The sequence below is a fragment of the Carassius carassius genome, chromosome 29, assembly GCF_963082965.1.
Source record: "Carassius carassius chromosome 29, fCarCar2.1, whole genome shotgun sequence".
Classification (NCBI taxonomy): domain Eukaryota; kingdom Metazoa; phylum Chordata; class Actinopteri; order Cypriniformes; family Cyprinidae; genus Carassius; species Carassius carassius.
Window position 1 is genome coordinate 8,485,595 of NC_081783.1, and position 17,670 is coordinate 8,503,264.

A 17,670-nucleotide genomic window follows, 5' to 3' on the forward strand; every position below is an offset into this window, starting at 1 on the left:
TTTAAATTAAAGATGAATTTTTAAAGACTTTCAATGTTAAAATCAAGAGGCATTTTTAGACTTAATGTTAGCTGGAGGCAACTGTACTTACTATTATCAACTCTGAAAATGTATATTTGACTGTTCTTAATTAAATATCCCTAATGCGTTTGAACCATGTTTTCTAATAAATTGTGATGTTTAAGTGAAAAAGCACTTTTCTTTTGTTATGTATTTAGTCTTCTATCGTCTGTTGATGGCTTAACCATGTTGGGGTTTCCACGTCAGCCTGGAGACAAGCCATGTTATCAGGGTGTGTGAAGCACACGGTCAAGTTACACTGCAGCAGCTGGATCTTCACTGAAAACAAAGAGTGTAGTGGTTGAAAATACAGCAAGACGAACGCAAGAAAAGACCCTCTCATTCCATTCTGAGTGACTGAAACATAACCAGCACCAACAGGTTATGTTTACTGTAATCAAAGTGCATAAATAGAAGCATTCTGTTATGTATTATGCAAAGGTTACTGTTAACGTACACCCAAAAGGAAAATCTATCAGTTCATTATCATTTTTCAGTAATCAATCTAAAATAAGGCTATAGCAGGTTTTAATACGACTATAGAAGGTCTAATCCACAAGTAACTGTCGAAATATTCAACGATGTTTAGTACTACTTAACTGGATATACAGGGCTCAGCAATATATGTAGCCAACATGTTTTCTTGCCAAACCCAATGGCTCTATGACATCATAAAACTCATTTTTGACAGCCCTGGAGGATTTACAGGATGTTCCGAGTGCTGATATGTTTGTGTTAGCATTGACGGCGGGCACAGATTAATGTTTTAGCACTGACTTCTCGTTAACTGCCACCCTTGGCAAGGGTGCCACATGTTCTATTCTCAAAATTAGTTCATGCAGTACCCATTTCAAAGCCACCAGAAGAATTTCTGCCAACACTCAAAAAAGAGGAACTATGAAACTGCCAGCACATTTCAAAATTGTCAAAACATGAGTGTGCACAGAGGACTTTTCAAAGTGTATATTATTATTATTATTACATTTCATAATGTAATTTTACAATGCTGTTGAAAAATCTAAGAAAATAAGGTTGGGATTAGGTCCAACAGTCACTAACAGTCTCTGAATTATGCTAACAAAAAGACCTTGTAACCTAGCAAATTCACCTTCCAATTGGTCAATTCCGACATTAAATCCATTTGCTTCAGAATATAATCCAGGCCATCTGAGGCACCATGGTCACTGTTCTCGGTGGAATTTCCCTCAGACTCAATCTGTAAGTCCATTACAGACAGATGTAAGGATATTTATGTATTACCATTTATATGGTCACTTTCTGTCTTAAATGTGAACCTTGACCACAAAACCAGTCATAAATTGGGAAAGTTGTGGCCTAATGGTTAGAGACTCGGACTTGCAATCCAAAGCTTGTGAATTCAAGTCTCGGGCTGGCAGGAATTGTAGGTGGGGGAGTGAATGTAAAGTTCTCTCTGCACCTTCAATACCATGATTGACATGACTTTGAGCAAGGCACTCAACGCCCAACTGCTCCCCGGGTGCCGCAGCATAAATGACTGCCCACTGCTCCGTGTGTGTGTGTTCACTGCTGTGTGTGTGCACTTTGGAAGGGTTAAATGCCAAGATACAACTATCTGGAATCTAAGGGTGCAAAAAAAAAAAATCCAAATACTGAGAAAAACAGCTGTCCAAATGAAATTCTTAGCAATGCATATTACTAATAAAAAATGGTAAGAAATGTACAAAATATCATTTTGCATTAAAGAAAAAGAGAAAAAGAATACATAATTTTGCCCCATAAAATGTTTGTTTTTTGTTTTTTTGGCTATTACTAAAAATATACCCCAGCGACTTAAGACTGGTTTTGTGGTCCAGGGTCACAGATGGATGACACAACACAATAAGGTCTAAAAATGGAACAGTGTTTTAGCATGCTAGATGCAACACATTTCTCACAATCCTCATGAATAATTCTAATAAGATTTGTCTATTAGTTTAGGAACTTTTTCCGAAAGTGTAAACACAATAAATCACTAAACTCATTTGGAAGAACACAGAGATCTGCATACAAAATGATGTAATGAGAAAACCATTCAGATCTGTGCATTTTAATGAGTTGCATTAATCAGATTCACAATAAGGATGTCTGCTTTGTTGATATTTATTTGTATGAGGGAATCAAATCATGTTAAATTACAAAAAGCCTATATGGTGTCACCAAACAACCCTGGCAGATCTAACTCCATTAGTTTTAACACCATTAACATCTTCCTATTAGTTGCCTCTGTTCTACACTGAAACTCTAACTTTTTTCTTGGGGAATATTAGGTTCTTCAGAGGCAAGATGAGATTTTTTATCTTGTCCATCTGTGGGACCACAAATAACAGCTTTGCACTTAAGGAACTCATTCTCCAGGCACTTGAGGGATTCTGCAAGATCTGGACTAGTCCGTAGCACAACCATATCATAGGCCATCCAAGACAACTTCACTGAGGACAAAGAAAATGATTTTTCATTTACAGCATTATTATTATATTCAAAGCAGTATTTGTTTGCTATCTAAAGTTACCTGAAGCATTCTCCATTTGTTCAGTCATCTTCTCCAAATGTTGATTTAGTTGTAACCTCTCACGACTGAAGTCCTCAGTTGATTGCACACTCGACATATCGTCAGACATCTAAAAACCAGCAAATTCTGTTACTCCCGCTGGATTATTGTTTCTGTATCCTAAATTAGTTACATTTTCACGATGAAATAATACGTTTTACACGTAATGTTACATAATCAACTCTGACGTTACTCGTTTTTCGTCAATCCGTTTTCTATTTATTCAAACAAGTTGCTTTAAACTACGTCAATAAAATGAATATACATGTAGAGTGTATAGAAACGCATAACTTAAGCAAATTACCTTGGAAATGTAACGAACTGCAGACGATTTTTAATGTTTCGTGTTTTATTGCTGTTGATAGCTCGAGCAAGGCACGCGCCACGTAGATTTAACGGCTCTCTCACGCGTGCATAAATACAATTTCGCTTTCTTATCAGCGTGTATCAGTAGTGATTGCAACATCAGCGTGATTGCAGTAATGGGACATCCGATTTATTTACACGAATCGGTTCTTTAAAAGTGTTCGTTTCAATGAAAATGTTAATAAAACGATTAATAGATTATTTGACATCATGACGTCATCTCTAACGTCCTGGCGTGGCCAGCTAAATGAAAGAATGAACACATATAAATAAATGTTATATAACAATACCAATGCAATAGAGTTTGAACTTACCATTAAGCACTTTTAGCTAAAATGTTTCTGCATGCTTTAATTAACTGCAACCAACATTTTCGACAAGGGAAATGATTTGATGGTGGTGGATACACAGAAGGGTTGAATGAGAAGAATGTAAACACCATACTGACAAATAAAAGCTGGAACTGAACGTTTTCCTTCAATAAGTAAGTGCTTGTTGTTCATAAAATATTTTGAGATGTTAAAGTTATGAAGAAAAAAAATGGTTTCAAGAATATATGTTTTCAGGAGTTTTAGGTGGTTCGTAACAGAAAATTCCAGTGTGTCAGGCTAAACCCTGTGAATGCCTTCAGGTGATGGTGGTGCTGCTGGTTTGTGGATGGGTGGGTGGGTGGTTATGAGGGCTGTGTCAGGAAGAGCCTATACACACGTGGAAGGATTAAACAAGGTGGGACTTAGGCGGTGCTACATAGCCTATGCATAAATAAAACAGGTGCAACAGATGTTGTTGAAACAGCAGAAGGAAGCACAACAGCACTAAGAGAGGACACACGCAGGACAACTCCAGCTGGAAAAATCTTAGTTACTGAAAATATTCCTGGACCAAAAGGTAAAAAAGAAGTAACGTTACAGGTCATTAGAGGGGAAGAGAAGGAGAGAGAAAGACTTTCCAAGTGGAGCACATCAGGATCACTAAACAATGACAGCCTATGAATCTCAAGGTCAGTCTCCGACGAGATGTGGCCCTCAGTTCCCAAACCTGGGACAAGAGCCTCCAGAATTGAGTCTGTACAGCGAGAGCTACTATCCACCACCATCACTGCCGAGTCCACAGCGAACAAATCCTTCCTCATACGAACTTGGAGACTACGCCGCCTCATCGCCTAACCCCTACCTGTGGTTTAACAGCCCAGGTATGAATAGCAATCCCTATCTGGGTGGACCGCCTGGCCCTGCAGGACCTCCTTTTGTCCCCCAGCACTATGGCATACAAAGGCCCTATTTGGGACCTGGAGGACCAGGTCCTGGTGGTGAACTGAGCTGGTTCTCCATGCCTTCTCAGGAGGATCTTATGAAGCTGGTCAGGCCACCTTATTCATACTCAGCTCTTATTGCGATGGCCATACACGGTGCCCCAGATCGCCGCCTCACTCTAAGTCAGATTTATCAGTACGTTGCAGATAACTTTCCTTTTTATAACAAGAGCAAAGCAGGATGGCAAAACTCTATTCGTCACAACCTCTCACTTAATGACTGTTTCAAAAAGGTTCCACGAGATGAAGATGATCCAGGTGAGTGTTTTGTCTCTTTGATTCTCATTTATTAAATCAAGTAAAAACTCTTCACAACTAAAATTATATAGTAATAATAAACTATACACATTACACAGTAATTCTTAGTTATATATTATTTATATAAATATAAAAGTTATATTTAGCAATTTGATTCATTTTAATATTCAATGTATGAATATATTTCAATTGATAGTTTTTAATTTTAGCATTTTAATAAATAATTAATGACACCATATAATAACTAGATTTCTTTGATAATCTGACTGTATTTATTGTGCAAATTATCTCTCATTTTAAAGGTAAGGGAAATTACTGGACCTTAGATCCGAATTGTGAAAAAATGTTTGACAATGGCAACTTCAGACGCAAGAGGAAGAGAAAGTCTGACAGTATCCCAGAGAATAGCAGTTCTGGAGGGAATCTGAGCTCAGAGTCAGGAGACAGTAGTGGCAGGGGCAGCCCAAAAAATCAAGCTGTTGACATTTCCACTTCGCCTGAAAAGGGCACTCCACCCGCAACCACAGGTCCATCACCATGCTTGAGCAACTTCCTGACTGAGATGTCTGGTGTAGCTGGTTCTCTCGACATGGAAGGAGATCCCCTGAGTCGTCCCTTTGCACTCAGTCTGCAAGTGGACGGAGCACAGAGAGCTTCACAACCCACAGGGTTTGGCACTTACTCCCCCAGCTCCACGGTGTCCGAGTGGGCATCACCTCTGCCCCCACCTCCCCCCATTTCCCCATCACCCTCCCATTCTGCTTTAGGCTACAGCGGACCTGTTCTCAGTCAGTTTAATGGGCATTTCTACCCTGGTTTGAGCTCAACAAGCATTCTTTACCCTCGGGAGGGCACAGAGGTATAGGAAGGGAAGCGGGTGACAGCCAAAACAGAAAAAAAAACAGAAAGAAAAATTCACGCCAGACTCTGGGGGGAAGAAAAAAACTGTTGTCTTCCTGAAACTATACCCTGCTTTTGGCCTAACTGAACTCCTTTGAGTTCTGTGGGCACAAGATACAAATGAATTCCCACAGGAATGGCCTAGTCAGCATGAGATATGACAGGCTGACTCTAGCAAAGGCCCCTGTTACCAGCAGTTCTGACTTGGCCATTTTAGGAACCTATCTAATTCTTACTTAACTCATATTACTGACACCGAATTCAAGCACCTGTAATGAAACAGAACAGATGAATCTTCTTATGTGGGCAGAGAAACTCCAGTGAAAATACACACGGTGAAGCAGATTTTCTTCTGCTGTATGCTGGTATTGTCATATGATACTGTCAGTCTTTGTATTGTATGCATTTTATGTATAGTTGTAAAGTTGGGTATGCGTGAATGTTGGAGTGTATTTTATTATTTTATTTTACTATGAGGTCTTTGGGTGTATATTGCTTCTTTTTTAATAAAATATATTTAAATTTAAAACTGACTGTTATGTTATTCAGTTATTCAGTAATGTTATTTAAGAAAATCTGTTTGTATTTTATTAAAAACAAATCCCTTTTAATTGTATTAAAATCAAACTTTATCTCAGATATCTCAGATTGTCCATGAGAGAGAGAATTGAGTTTGAGTTTGAGTTTATTAGTTTATAATAACGTGGACAATCCCTTTTAATGAAAAGAGCAGCTTTAGCCTCTATGGCTAATTTCCAGCTGTAGTCCCCGGCCAGTTGTTAAAAGTCATACAGCAAATAAAAAACAATACAATTATATTTACAACAGGGATAAGCAAGATGGAATAAGACATACAAACATGTGGCACACAAATGAGACAAGCACAAACAAACAAGCAGAAATTGCAAAGGCATATAAGCAGTTCATGCATTAAAACAGTACAAAGCAACATACACGATAATAACACAGACAAAACCTAACATTGAAACAGACAGCAGAAAAATCTAATGGCAGCAGCATGACCATGTCACATCAAATACACATCACAACTTTCAGATTAATGTATGCAGTTATAATTGTCGGACAGCCAGTTTTTAAGGTGTGTAGCAAAGGTGGAATATGTATGTATGTCTTTAATTATAGTGGGCAGTGAGTTCCAGTTTTGTATTGCTGTAACAGGAAACGATAATTGACCAAATGTGCTTTTCCTGAATGGGATTAGAAGGTCACCTCGTGTGGTGCTTCTGGTGGTCTGACTGCCATTATTACGTCAGATTACAAATGAATTAAAAGGAGCAGGAGCGGTTTTATGCAAAATTTTGTCGACCAGGCAGATGTTTTTATATTTGATAACATCTTCCCAGCTTAACAGTTTATGGTTTTTAAGAATAATGCAATGATGTGAACTGTTAGGCTTCTGGTCCAGAACTTTGAGAGTTTTTTTAATAAAGAATAGCTAATGGCTTTAGTGATAAACTGTTAGTTTGTCCCCAGCTTGTCAGACAATATGTTAGATGTGACATAATCATGGCATCCATAAATAATTTGCCAGCATTAAAAGTAAGTGCATTTCTTATATATCTAAAATTAGCTAAGCTGAACTTGACCCTATTGCATACTTTCTTGATATGTGCTTTAAAAGAGAGATTAGAGTCAATAATGACGCCCAAATACTTAAATTGTGTCACAATACTAATGTTTTGACCTAAAATCGTTATATTTAGCACAATGTTACATTGTCTCTTTGTAAAAAACATTCCCAAAGTTTTGTCTAGATTTAGTTGAAGGCATGAACAATTTAGCCAATTGGTGATCTTATCCATAGCTATGGTCAGTTCGGCAGCAGCCAGATGTTTTGTCTTGGCATGCACATAAATTACAGTGTCGTCAGCATACATTAATGTATTGATATCAAGGCAAACTGATGGCAGATCATTGATATATAAACTAAACAAAAGTGGGCCAAGTATCGATCCTTGTGGTACCCCTGTGCATAGATTAAGAGCTAATGAACAATGGTTGTTCACAGAAACATATTGAGTTCTACCAGTTAAATATGACTCAAACCATTTAATTGCAGAAGTGGAGAAATTAAAAGTAGAGAGTTTGGCAATAAGGACCTGATGGTTGACTGTGTCAAAAGCTTTACGAAGGTCTAAAAACACAGCGCCAACAACACCTCCCTTGTCAACCATTGTCAACCATTGCAGAAAAAGATGACCTTGAAAGAACTAGAACTAGTTTCACCAGGTCACTCTGTCATAACTCCTCCCTTTTTTTCTCTCGAGACTTTCACTTCATATTATGTAGGCTACTGCTGAGCCCATGGTTTTTGGCAGTGCTTCAATTAAACTTAAAATTTGTCAGCATTTGTATTCATGTGATGATGACATGAGAGATAATATGTTGTAAGACAGCACATTAGCTGCTCGAGATAAGAGCTTGAGCAGGTTCCTTCAAGTTCTGCTTTATGATTTCCGTAACATTCACGTGATGATGGGAATATCATTATTCTTAAATATGTGGCTTCAAAAAGCATTTTTAAACCAATTCATAGATTTGTACAACCCGAATTCCGGAAAAGTTGGGACGTTTTTTAAATTTTAATAAAATGAAAACTAAAAGACTTTCAAATCACATGAGCCAATATTTTATTCACAATAGAACATAGATAACATAGCAAATGTTTAAACTGAGAAAGTTTACAATTTTATGCACAAAATGAGCTCATTTCAATTTTGATTTCTGCTACAGGTCTCAAAATAGTTGGGACGGGGCATGTTTACCATGGTGTAGCATCTCCTTTTCTTTTCAAAACAGTTTGAAGACGTCTGGGCATTGAGGCTATGAGTTGCTGGAGTTTTGCTTTTGGAATTTGGTCCCATTCTTGCCTTATATAGATTTCCAGCTGCTGAAGAGTTTGTGGTCGTCTTTGACGTATTTTTCGTTTAATGATGCGCCAAATGTTCTCTATAGGTGAAAGATCTGGACTGCAGGCAGGCCAGGTTAGTACCCGGACTCTTCTATGACGAAGCCATGCTGTTGTTATAGCTGCAGTATGTGGTTTTGCATTGTCCTGCTGAAATAAACAAGGCCTTCCCTGAAATAGACGTTGTTTGGAGGGAAGCATATGTTGCTCTAAAACCTTTATACACCTTTCAGCATTCACAGAGCCTTCCAAAACATGCAAGCTGCCCATACCGTATGCACTTATGCACCCCCATACCATCAGAGATGCTGGCTTTTGAACTGAACGCTGATAACATGCTGGAAGGTCTCCCTCCTCTTTAGCCCGGAGGACACGGCGTCCGTGATTTCCAACAAGAATGTCAAATTTGGACTCGTCTGACCATAAAACACTATTCCACTTTGAAATAGTCCATTTTAAATGAGCCTTGGCCCACAGGACACAACGGCGCTTCTGGACCATGTTCACATATGGCTTCCTTTTTGCATGATAGAGCTTTAGTTGGCATCTGCTGATGGCACGGCGGATTGTGTTTACCGACAGTGGTTTCTGAAAGTATTCCTGGGCCCATTTAGTAATGTCATTGACACAATCATGCCGATGAGTGATGCAGTGTCGTCTGAGAGCCCGAAGACCACGGGCATCCAATAAAGGTCTCCGGCCTTGTCCCTTACGCACAGAGATTTCTCCAGTTTCTCTGAATCTTTTGATGATGTTATGCACTGTAGATGATGAGATTTGCAAAGCCTTTGCAATTTGACGTTGAGGAACATTGTTTTTAAAGTTTTCCACAATTTTTTTACGCAGTCTTTCACAGATTGGAGAGCCTCTGCCCATCTTTACTTCTGAGAGACTCTGCTTCTCTAAGACAAAGCTTTTATAGCTAATCATGTTACAGACCTGATATCAATTAACTTAATTAATCACTAGATGTTCTCCCAGCTGAATCTTTTCAAAACTGCTTGCTTTTTTAGCCATTTGTTGCCCCCGTGCCAACTTTTTTAAAGACCTGTAGCAGGCATTAAATTTTAAATGAGCTAATTAAGTGGATAAAAGTGTAAAATTTCTCAGTTTAAACATTTGCTACGTTATCTATGTTCTATTGTGAATAAAATATTGGCTCATGTGATTTGAAATTCCTTTAGTTTTCATTTTATTAAAATTTAAAAAAACGTCCCAACTTTTCCGGAATTCGGGTTGTAGGTTTGATATTCTAAAACAATAAATATACTATATATTTATATGTAATATAAACATTCTGGTCGTCAAATATAAACATACTGTGATTTACTACATTTCTACTAAGGTCAATGCCAGATTATAACAAGAGTTTTTGCAGTCATGCTGAAACACAGTGAGTTAATGACTATATACAGTAGGAAGTGCTTTTGCAAGCTTTCAGTGTGTATCCAATTCATGATTTGAATAAATATTTGTTTTCCATGCTGCTAAAAGGACCAACAGCCAACTTATGCTCTGCCAAGTTTTTGGGATGACAGCTACATTTCAACACTGGAGGGAATCTGATAAATTATCTTTCCATGAGTTACCTAATTCACGAAATTGTAATGATTGACATTTACATAGTGATAGAGATTGACATAGTGATAGAGATTGCAACGGATAATATGTCGAAATAGATTTGTGGATTTTATCACTTTATTACTGACTTTTTATTTGATCTTTTAAAAATAATTATTATATATTAGATTTTTTTTAAGACTATATGCTTTAATAAAAATGTATAATTATTTAAATACATTTTTATTTTAAAATAATTAAATAAAAACTTAACTTGTTAAAAGGAGTGTGTTCCGATATTTTTTTGTCACCCCAATTTGATCATGGTATAGAAAACAACAGTGAAAATGTACATGTATTTTGGTATTGTGATAAAACTGTAACAACCTTAATTTCCTTTTTCAATTATTAATTTAAAAATATTTGGTCACAGATACAGTATTTACATTTAGGCATTTAGCAGACACTTATTTCCAAAGCGACTTACAATTGAGGACAACAGTAGCAATCAAAACCAACAAAAGAGTAATAATCTGTAAATGCTGTGAAAAGTCTCGGTTAGTACAATGCAGTACATATTTAGTTTTTTAAATAATACATAAAAAGAAAACAAGCAGATGGAACAGAAAACGAATAGAGAATACTAGTGTTAGAGGGATTTTTTTTTATCTTATTTTAATAAAAATATGTGATTCTGTTCAAGGGTCAAGTGTAGATTGAAGAGATGTGTTTTTAGCTGTTTCTTGAAGATAAAATAAAAAAATGAAATTAAGTAAAGTAAAGAAATTTAAATATGCCTATAATTAAACTTCCTGGGTTTAATTTAGGTGTCTTAGTGTTGCTTAAGTGTACAAATACTCTCTTTGTAGATGACTGAAATGCATGTTTAACATAAGAGAACATGAACGATATATAATAAAATAAAATAGAAAAACATTGAACAGTTTCTTGACACTCAATTTTGTTACTGGAGTCCATGGCCCGGAGCATTTTCTAGAGCAGGAGTGGTGTGTGTAAGCATGTGTGTTTGTACTTTCAAGATATCAATTTAAAAAGGCATAAAATGTCTACATGATGGAGAACTTTGTTTGGCAACTTTCACCAAGTGGTTAAGGTCACCAACAGACATGTTGTATCAGTAAATCAGTTATCCTGTCAGAAAAAAAAGAATTCATGGTTGTTTCTGACAGTCTTTACTGACTTAAGGGAATCTTTAAGCAGGTAGAAGTTTACCATGAAGACCTCAGCTCAGATCATATAACAACTGTTTTGCATAACAGCTCACAACACACCCCAGGAGATCACGGAATTCCATTTTTTAAGAATTAACCAAATCTGGGTTCCATGATTTTTGTCCCTACATTCTGTTTTTTTGAGCACAAGCTTCAAATGAGTGTAGAGAATGTGCCCTCAAGCAAATGCTTGCCCAAGGCAATTTCCTCTTCAGATGAAGAATTTGATATAGTATGGAATATGTGGATTAATTACTAAGGCCATTCCTTTGTTAATGTTACATGCAAAACACAATCAATTATTCAGCACACCAAAGAATCATTTGCACTATTGCATTCATCCATGAGATTAGTTCTGATCATTTCTGTTGGCCTGTGAACCATAAATGTTTCTTGGAAAAAGAGAAAGATAAACATTATTCACACGCATATTAACAGCAGAAAATGAAAGTTTTTCTAACAGAAAGGTATGTATTCTGCAAATGGTATATTTGCATATGACATATATCCCTGCTTATTTTGCTACTGTTTTTATGCAGCAGTGCATAGATTCCGTGGCATATCGTATACATTTCCATGCCAGTCGACCAGCAGTGGCAGGTGAAAGTAGGGAAGAAGAACATGTTCCACTTTGTACTGTCTGTTTTAAATGTGCCAAAAGAAACACAAGGAACACTCACGTCTTACAAAACCTAACAATAAAGCGAATTAGTAAAGCTGGCTTTTGGTTGAAAACTCTACACCCTCTCACTGATGTAATGATGCAAATTACCAACTGCTTATTTTACCATTTGGAAATGCTCCGGGGTTTCTTTTTGGCTTATCTGTATGGAGACTGTATGATGTTTTCCACTCAGACAGCAGTTTAAAATTACTGATGTCTCTCTGGAAATCGAAATACACCTTAAAATATAAATTAAAGTCTATAGAATATCGTTCTGTTTAGGCTTTTATATATAAAAATTATTTTGTGGCTGCAGTCAGCAGTCTGCATTCATAATATATTAGTTTGGCTGACACAAAGCAATTTACAAATGAAAAATGTCTGCCCCGTGATATGTATCTCTGATTTGAATATTATTTTTAAGCTGCCTTCTCATATCTTTCACAGTAAGCTGATTAGTTATTTGATAAAAAAAAAAAGGAAAATTCATTCAAAGGATTTAACAAAGACACATTTGTTGTTGTTGTTTCTGATCAGATTTGGCCTACAGCCATACAGAAAAATTACGAAAGGATGTAGGCAGACAGATGAGACCACAATTAATGAAACATAGCAAAAAATAAACAAATAAATTAAAGTCTACAAAGACATCAGTCTGTTTCACATAGGTGCACATTATCTCTGATTTGTTACAGCAACAGGTCAGTAATCACTGATTTTCACAAATGTACATTTGTGTTTGACTAATTTGCTTTCTGTTGACGTATTTCACTAGATCTAAACTCAATATCCACTCATCAACCACACTCTTTCCTGTAGCCTTGGGGCAGAATTATTTCTCAACAGTATAATGTGATTAAAATCTATAAATCTTCTGTTACACCTGCTGCCTGTTGTGTGGCACACACCTGTCCTTCAAACAGAATCTGCCAAAACAATGTGTTCGAGATGCTGTTTCTGTATTCCAGGAAAAGATTTTGACATTCTATCAGCCAATAACAGTCAGTAGTGGGGCCCTTCACTGACTTCCAAGAAAAGTACAAGTTGTCCTGACATGTCTTTTTAATTATCTTATATAAACAGTAATTATATATATATAAAAAAAAAAAAACAGGACAGTCCTATTAATTTTCAACATCATGTTTTTAGAACATATTCCTTTTAAATATTAAGAATCGGGACATGAATATAGTTATCCAGGGGTAGCCAACTAGTCCACAGTGTTATTGCAGAGGGTCTGACATTTACTGTTATTTAAAATATCCAAAATTTAAATAATTTTTGCAAAAAAAAAAAAAAAAGATAGAAAGCTAAGATTCATATGCCCTCCCACATTTGTGATACATACATGATAAAAGAGGTGCTTCCAGAAGTCATAGATCCTTTTCTGACTATTATTAATTTGTCATTGTCATTAGGATATGTCCCCAAAACCTTCAAACTTGCTGTTATTTAGCCTCTCATCAAAAAACCACAACTAGACCCCAAAGAACTAGTTATTTACAGACCGATCTTGAATCTTCCTTTTCTGTCCAAGATACTAGAAAAGGTAGTATCCTCACAATTATATTCCTTCTTAGAGAAAATGGTATCTGTGAGGATTTCCATTCAGGATTTAGACTGTACTGAGACTGCTCTCCTTAGAGTTACAAATTACCTGCTCTTATCATCTGATCGTGGTTTTATCTTTCTATTAGTGCTCGATCTTAGTGCTGTGTTCGACACTATTGACAACACCATTTTCTTGAATAGACTAGAAAACTTTGCTGACATTAATGGAAGTGCATTACCATGGTTCAAATCGTACTTATCTGACCGCCATCAATTCATTGCAGTGAATGAAGAGGTATCATATCAATTACAAGTGCAGTATGGAGTACCTCAAGGCTCAGTACTAGGGCCGTTACTTTTCAAGCTTTACATGTTACCCTTGAGAGATGTCATCAGGAAGCACAGTGTAAGCTTTCACTGTTATGCTGATGATACTCAGCTCTATATTTCTTTGAGGCCCGGAGAAACAAACCAATTTGAAAAATTAACGAAATGCATAGTTGATATAAAAACCTGGATGAGGAGTAATTTCTTATTGCTAAATTCTGAAAAAACAGCGGTGTTAATTATAGGACCTAAAAACTCTTTAATAACCTAAATACTAAGACTTGATGTCTGCTCTGTCAATACTTGATATTTGATAGCAATCTTTCCTAGCATTTGTAAAACTGCATTTTTCCATCTCAAAAATATATCTAAATTACAACCTATGCTCTCAATGTCAAATGTAGAAATGTTAATTAATGCATTCATGACCACAAGGTTAGATTATTTTAATGCTTTATTGGGTGGTTGTTCTCAACACTTAATAAACAAACTCCAGCTAGTCCAAAATAGAGTTCTTACTAGAACCAGGAAGTATGACCATATTAGCCCGGTTCTGTCAATACAGCACTGGCTCCCTATCAAACATTGTATAGATTTTAAAATCTTGCTTATTACTTATAAAGCCCTGAATGGTTTAGCACCTCAGTATTTGAATGAGCTCTTGTTGCACTGTAGTCCTTCATGTCCACTGCATTCTCAAAACTCAGGCAATTTGATAATACCTAAATCAACTGCGGGTGGGAGATCCTTTTCCTATTTACCGCCCAAACTCTGGAATAACCTACCTAACATTGTCCGGGAGGCAGACACACTCTGTCAGTTTAAATCTAGATTAAAGACCCACCTCTTTAACCTGGTTTACACATAACACACTAACACATTTCTAATATTCAAATCCTGATTTTTAGGCTGCTTTAATTAGGAAAATCGGAACCGGGAACGCTTCCCATAGCACACGATGTGAAAGTAAAAGTGAAAGTGACATGACATACATCCAAGTATGGTAACCCATAGTCAGAATTCATGCTCTGTATTTAACCCATCCAAAGTGCACACACACAACAGTGAACACACACACACCATGAACACACACCCGGAGCAGTGTACTTGCTACATCGTTAGAAGAATGGTATCTACGCTAATATTAGGCTGTTTCTCTCTTATTCCGAGGTCACCCTAGCCACCAGATCCAGTCTGTATCCAGATCAGATGGTCACTGCGGTCACCCAGATCCAGCCCAGATGGTGGAATAGCACCTACAGAGGACCTCTACAGCCCTGAATGTCAACGGAGACCAGGATAACTAGATGAGCCCCAGAGACAGATCCAAAGTCAAGACCTTGTCTCCTAGACAGCCACCAGATCAAGACCACAGGATACAGATGAGTCCTCTGCACAGTCTGACTTTGCTGCAGCTTGGAATTGAAATGCTGGTTTAGTCTGGCCAGAGGAGTACTGTCCCCCCGACTGTGCCTGGTTTCTCCCAAGGTTTTTCCATTCTGTCACCGATGGAATTTTGTTTCTTGCCGCTATCGCCTCTGGCTTGCTTAGTTGGGAACACTTTCGCTGACTTGATTGCACAGATACTATTTAAACTGAACTGAGCTGGATGATGACATCATTGAATTCAATGATCAACTGCATTTTTGCTTTATTGACACACTATTTTCCTATTTAATGCTGTTCAGTTGCTTTGTTACAATCTATATTGTTAAAAGCGCTATATAAATAAAGGTGACTTGACTTGACATGTATTGTGTTGTAAGATTTATATGTTTTATACAAGTATGACTCATCGTGAATAAAATAAAAAGATTTTTTTAAGGATTGATTAAAAGTGACAGCAGAAACACTAATAATGTTACACAAGATATCTATTTCAAATAACTGCAAGACTGTTTTTACAGTTTGTTTTTCCTTGAGCACCAAATAAACACATTAGAATGAATATATGGTATAAACTTTTGTTAGGGTTGTCACTCTAAGCCTTAGGATTTGGTTCAATCCTGACTGAACCAAATATGCTTTTTCATTCTTAAGCCATGATGAATCCTTAGAACAACAAAAAAAATAGGTTAAAAATTCATAGTATTACTTTGCAGTGTTAGTGTGGGAGGGGGTTATGTCGGGTGCATTCCAGCTGGTTCTGTGCAGTGTTGACAGAGTAAACTCTAAACAGACATGAACAGATCCATCAAGACTATGACATGTTCCAGAAGAAGGGGCCAATGAACTGAAATCGAACTGTCAAAAGGTGATGACAGAACTGATAAGCTTCAAGCTGTAAGGCTGTTGATTTTTCAGTGTTAATTGTTTTTTAAATGGGGAACATTGAATGAGACTAACCCCCAACCCCAAAAGGGCAATGCACACTGCTGCCAACTTCTACAACGCCAAAACTAAAACAGTAACCACGCGCTGCACTGTTATTAGCTAAACAGTATTGACTGATTAGCAATGTTTAGTAAACTCAACACCAAGATGTCAGGCAGAGAGGTGAAACTCTGATTCACTGAATCAGGCAGAAGAAAGACCATCCAGTTCCAGGTTATTGTTGTGTGTAAATAGTCTTACACACTTCAGACGCATGCTAGGAGACAAAGGATAAAGAGGCTGACCTTGAATTATTGTCACACAGCTAAGCTTCTCCTACAAAGTCACATTAACGTACTTTTGAACAGATTAAGTTTGAACCCCAAATAAATACTCATGTATTATTTGTTCTCTCTCTCTCTCTCTCTCTCTCTCTCTCTCTCACACACACACACACACACAAAGAATTATATTTAAAATATTACAACATCTAAAGATTAGAACATGCTAAAGTTTCATAAAAACATAGAACAAGTATTTTATTAATGTATTTAATAACAAAATAAAATAGACTCAATTTTTAAACCTTTACCATTATTTAATTACATTATTGTACATATTTAATTCAGTTCAACTACTTTGATTCAAAATCAGTCACTTTTCCATGAATTTACACAGACAATCATTCTAAGAATCGAAAGCAATCCCTATTATCCAAACACTGACTAAATCAGAGGAAAAACAAAACAATAGCCTTTAAAAAAAAAAAAAAAAAAACACACATGCCAAAGAAAGGTACCATTTTCATCTTCTTGGTCCTTAAAGGAAAAGGAGTCCATATGACAGGAGAGAGAAGCCATGATCCATTGAGTGCACTCAACAAAATGTACATCGAGAGGAAGACAAATGTCAACAGAAGAAAACAATTATTCCACGTCTATGGTCCAAAGTCAAATTCCATCCCAACATGACAGCATTCATACTTTTGGATTGTTCCAGATGGTACTAGCCTCTGTATATCTGGGGAGCACAGCACTCTAAATGAACTGGCATGTACCAGGGCTTATATAGAATATTTAGTGAAAATAGTGTTGAGAGACAACAAACAATTTAGTGTAATGGACTGTTCTGTGTTATTTCCCCCTAAAATATTTGACATGTCAACATGACAAAAAACAAAACTTCTTGAGTGTTATGAGACATTTGGCCCCAACTCTGCTGGCTGCTGGTTTCAAACATGATGGCTGTTATTTATTAGTTTCAACAGCTAACAGCTGAGATGTTTCATGAGCAAACACAATGTCCCACAGATGCCTCACCACATCCTTGAGTGTAAGGCTTATGGTTGATGTTGGGACTTCAAACCCTGATATTCATCTAATCATCGGATCTGGTCACTGCAGATGGTTTGCAGTGAGACACAAAGCAGTCAGTGTGATGTTCTGGTTGTATATCTACTGCTCCCCCTAGTGGTTAAAACAGTGCAGTGTAAGTCAAATCAAATATGTTTGGCAAAGTGGCAAAGAGATTTAGCTAGGGTTATAACTAATTTTATAGGGAGCTTCAGAGAAGACTTGGAGTCTCAGGTCAGCTGTGACCTGAAGAAGAAGTGAAAATGCATGTGCATTA

The 17,670-nt window shown here is 36.9% G+C and overlaps 2 protein-coding genes across 2 annotated transcripts; one reads left to right on the top strand and one right to left on the bottom strand.

Annotated features, from left to right (window-relative positions):
* Positions 1 to 2,122: 2,122 nt before the first annotated feature.
* syce3 (synaptonemal complex central element protein 3) lies at positions 2,123 to 3,063 on the bottom strand. The gene is made up of 3 exons (XM_059516698.1): positions 2,934 to 3,063; positions 2,591 to 2,699; positions 2,123 to 2,510 (listed from the first exon to the last, which is right to left on the bottom strand). Exons 2-3 carry the CDS (start codon positions 2,697 to 2,699, stop codon positions 2,323 to 2,325), a joined length of 297 nt encoding a protein of 98 aa, XP_059372681.1. The 5' UTR covers positions 2,934 to 3,063; the 3' UTR covers positions 2,123 to 2,322.
* Positions 3,064 to 3,768: 705 nt separating this feature from the next.
* foxi3b (forkhead box I3b) lies at positions 3,769 to 5,987 on the top strand. The gene is made up of 2 exons (XM_059516699.1): positions 3,769 to 4,565; positions 4,868 to 5,987. The coding sequence occupies exons 1-2, from the start codon at positions 3,974 to 3,976 to the stop codon at positions 5,428 to 5,430; spliced, it is 1,155 nt and encodes a 384-aa protein (XP_059372682.1). The 5' UTR covers positions 3,769 to 3,973; the 3' UTR covers positions 5,431 to 5,987.
* The last annotated feature ends 11,683 nt before the right edge of the window (positions 5,988 to 17,670 follow it).

Bases quoted from the DNA above. Each gene is read 5' to 3' on its own strand.
- syce3 (XM_059516698.1), bottom strand. From the start codon at position 2,699: ATGTCTGACGATATGTCGAGTGTGCAATCAACTGAGGACTTCAGTCGT. The intron at 2,511-2,590 runs GTAACTTTAGAT...CTTTGTCCTCAG, and splicing joins ACAAATGGAGAATGCTTCAG to TGAAGTTGTCTTGGATGGCC.
- foxi3b (XM_059516699.1), top strand. From the start codon at position 3,974: ATGACAGCCTATGAATCTCAAGGTCAGTCTCCGACGAGATGTGGCCCT. The intron at 4,566-4,867 runs GTGAGTGTTTTG...CTCATTTTAAAG, and splicing joins ACGAGATGAAGATGATCCAG to GTAAGGGAAATTACTGGACC.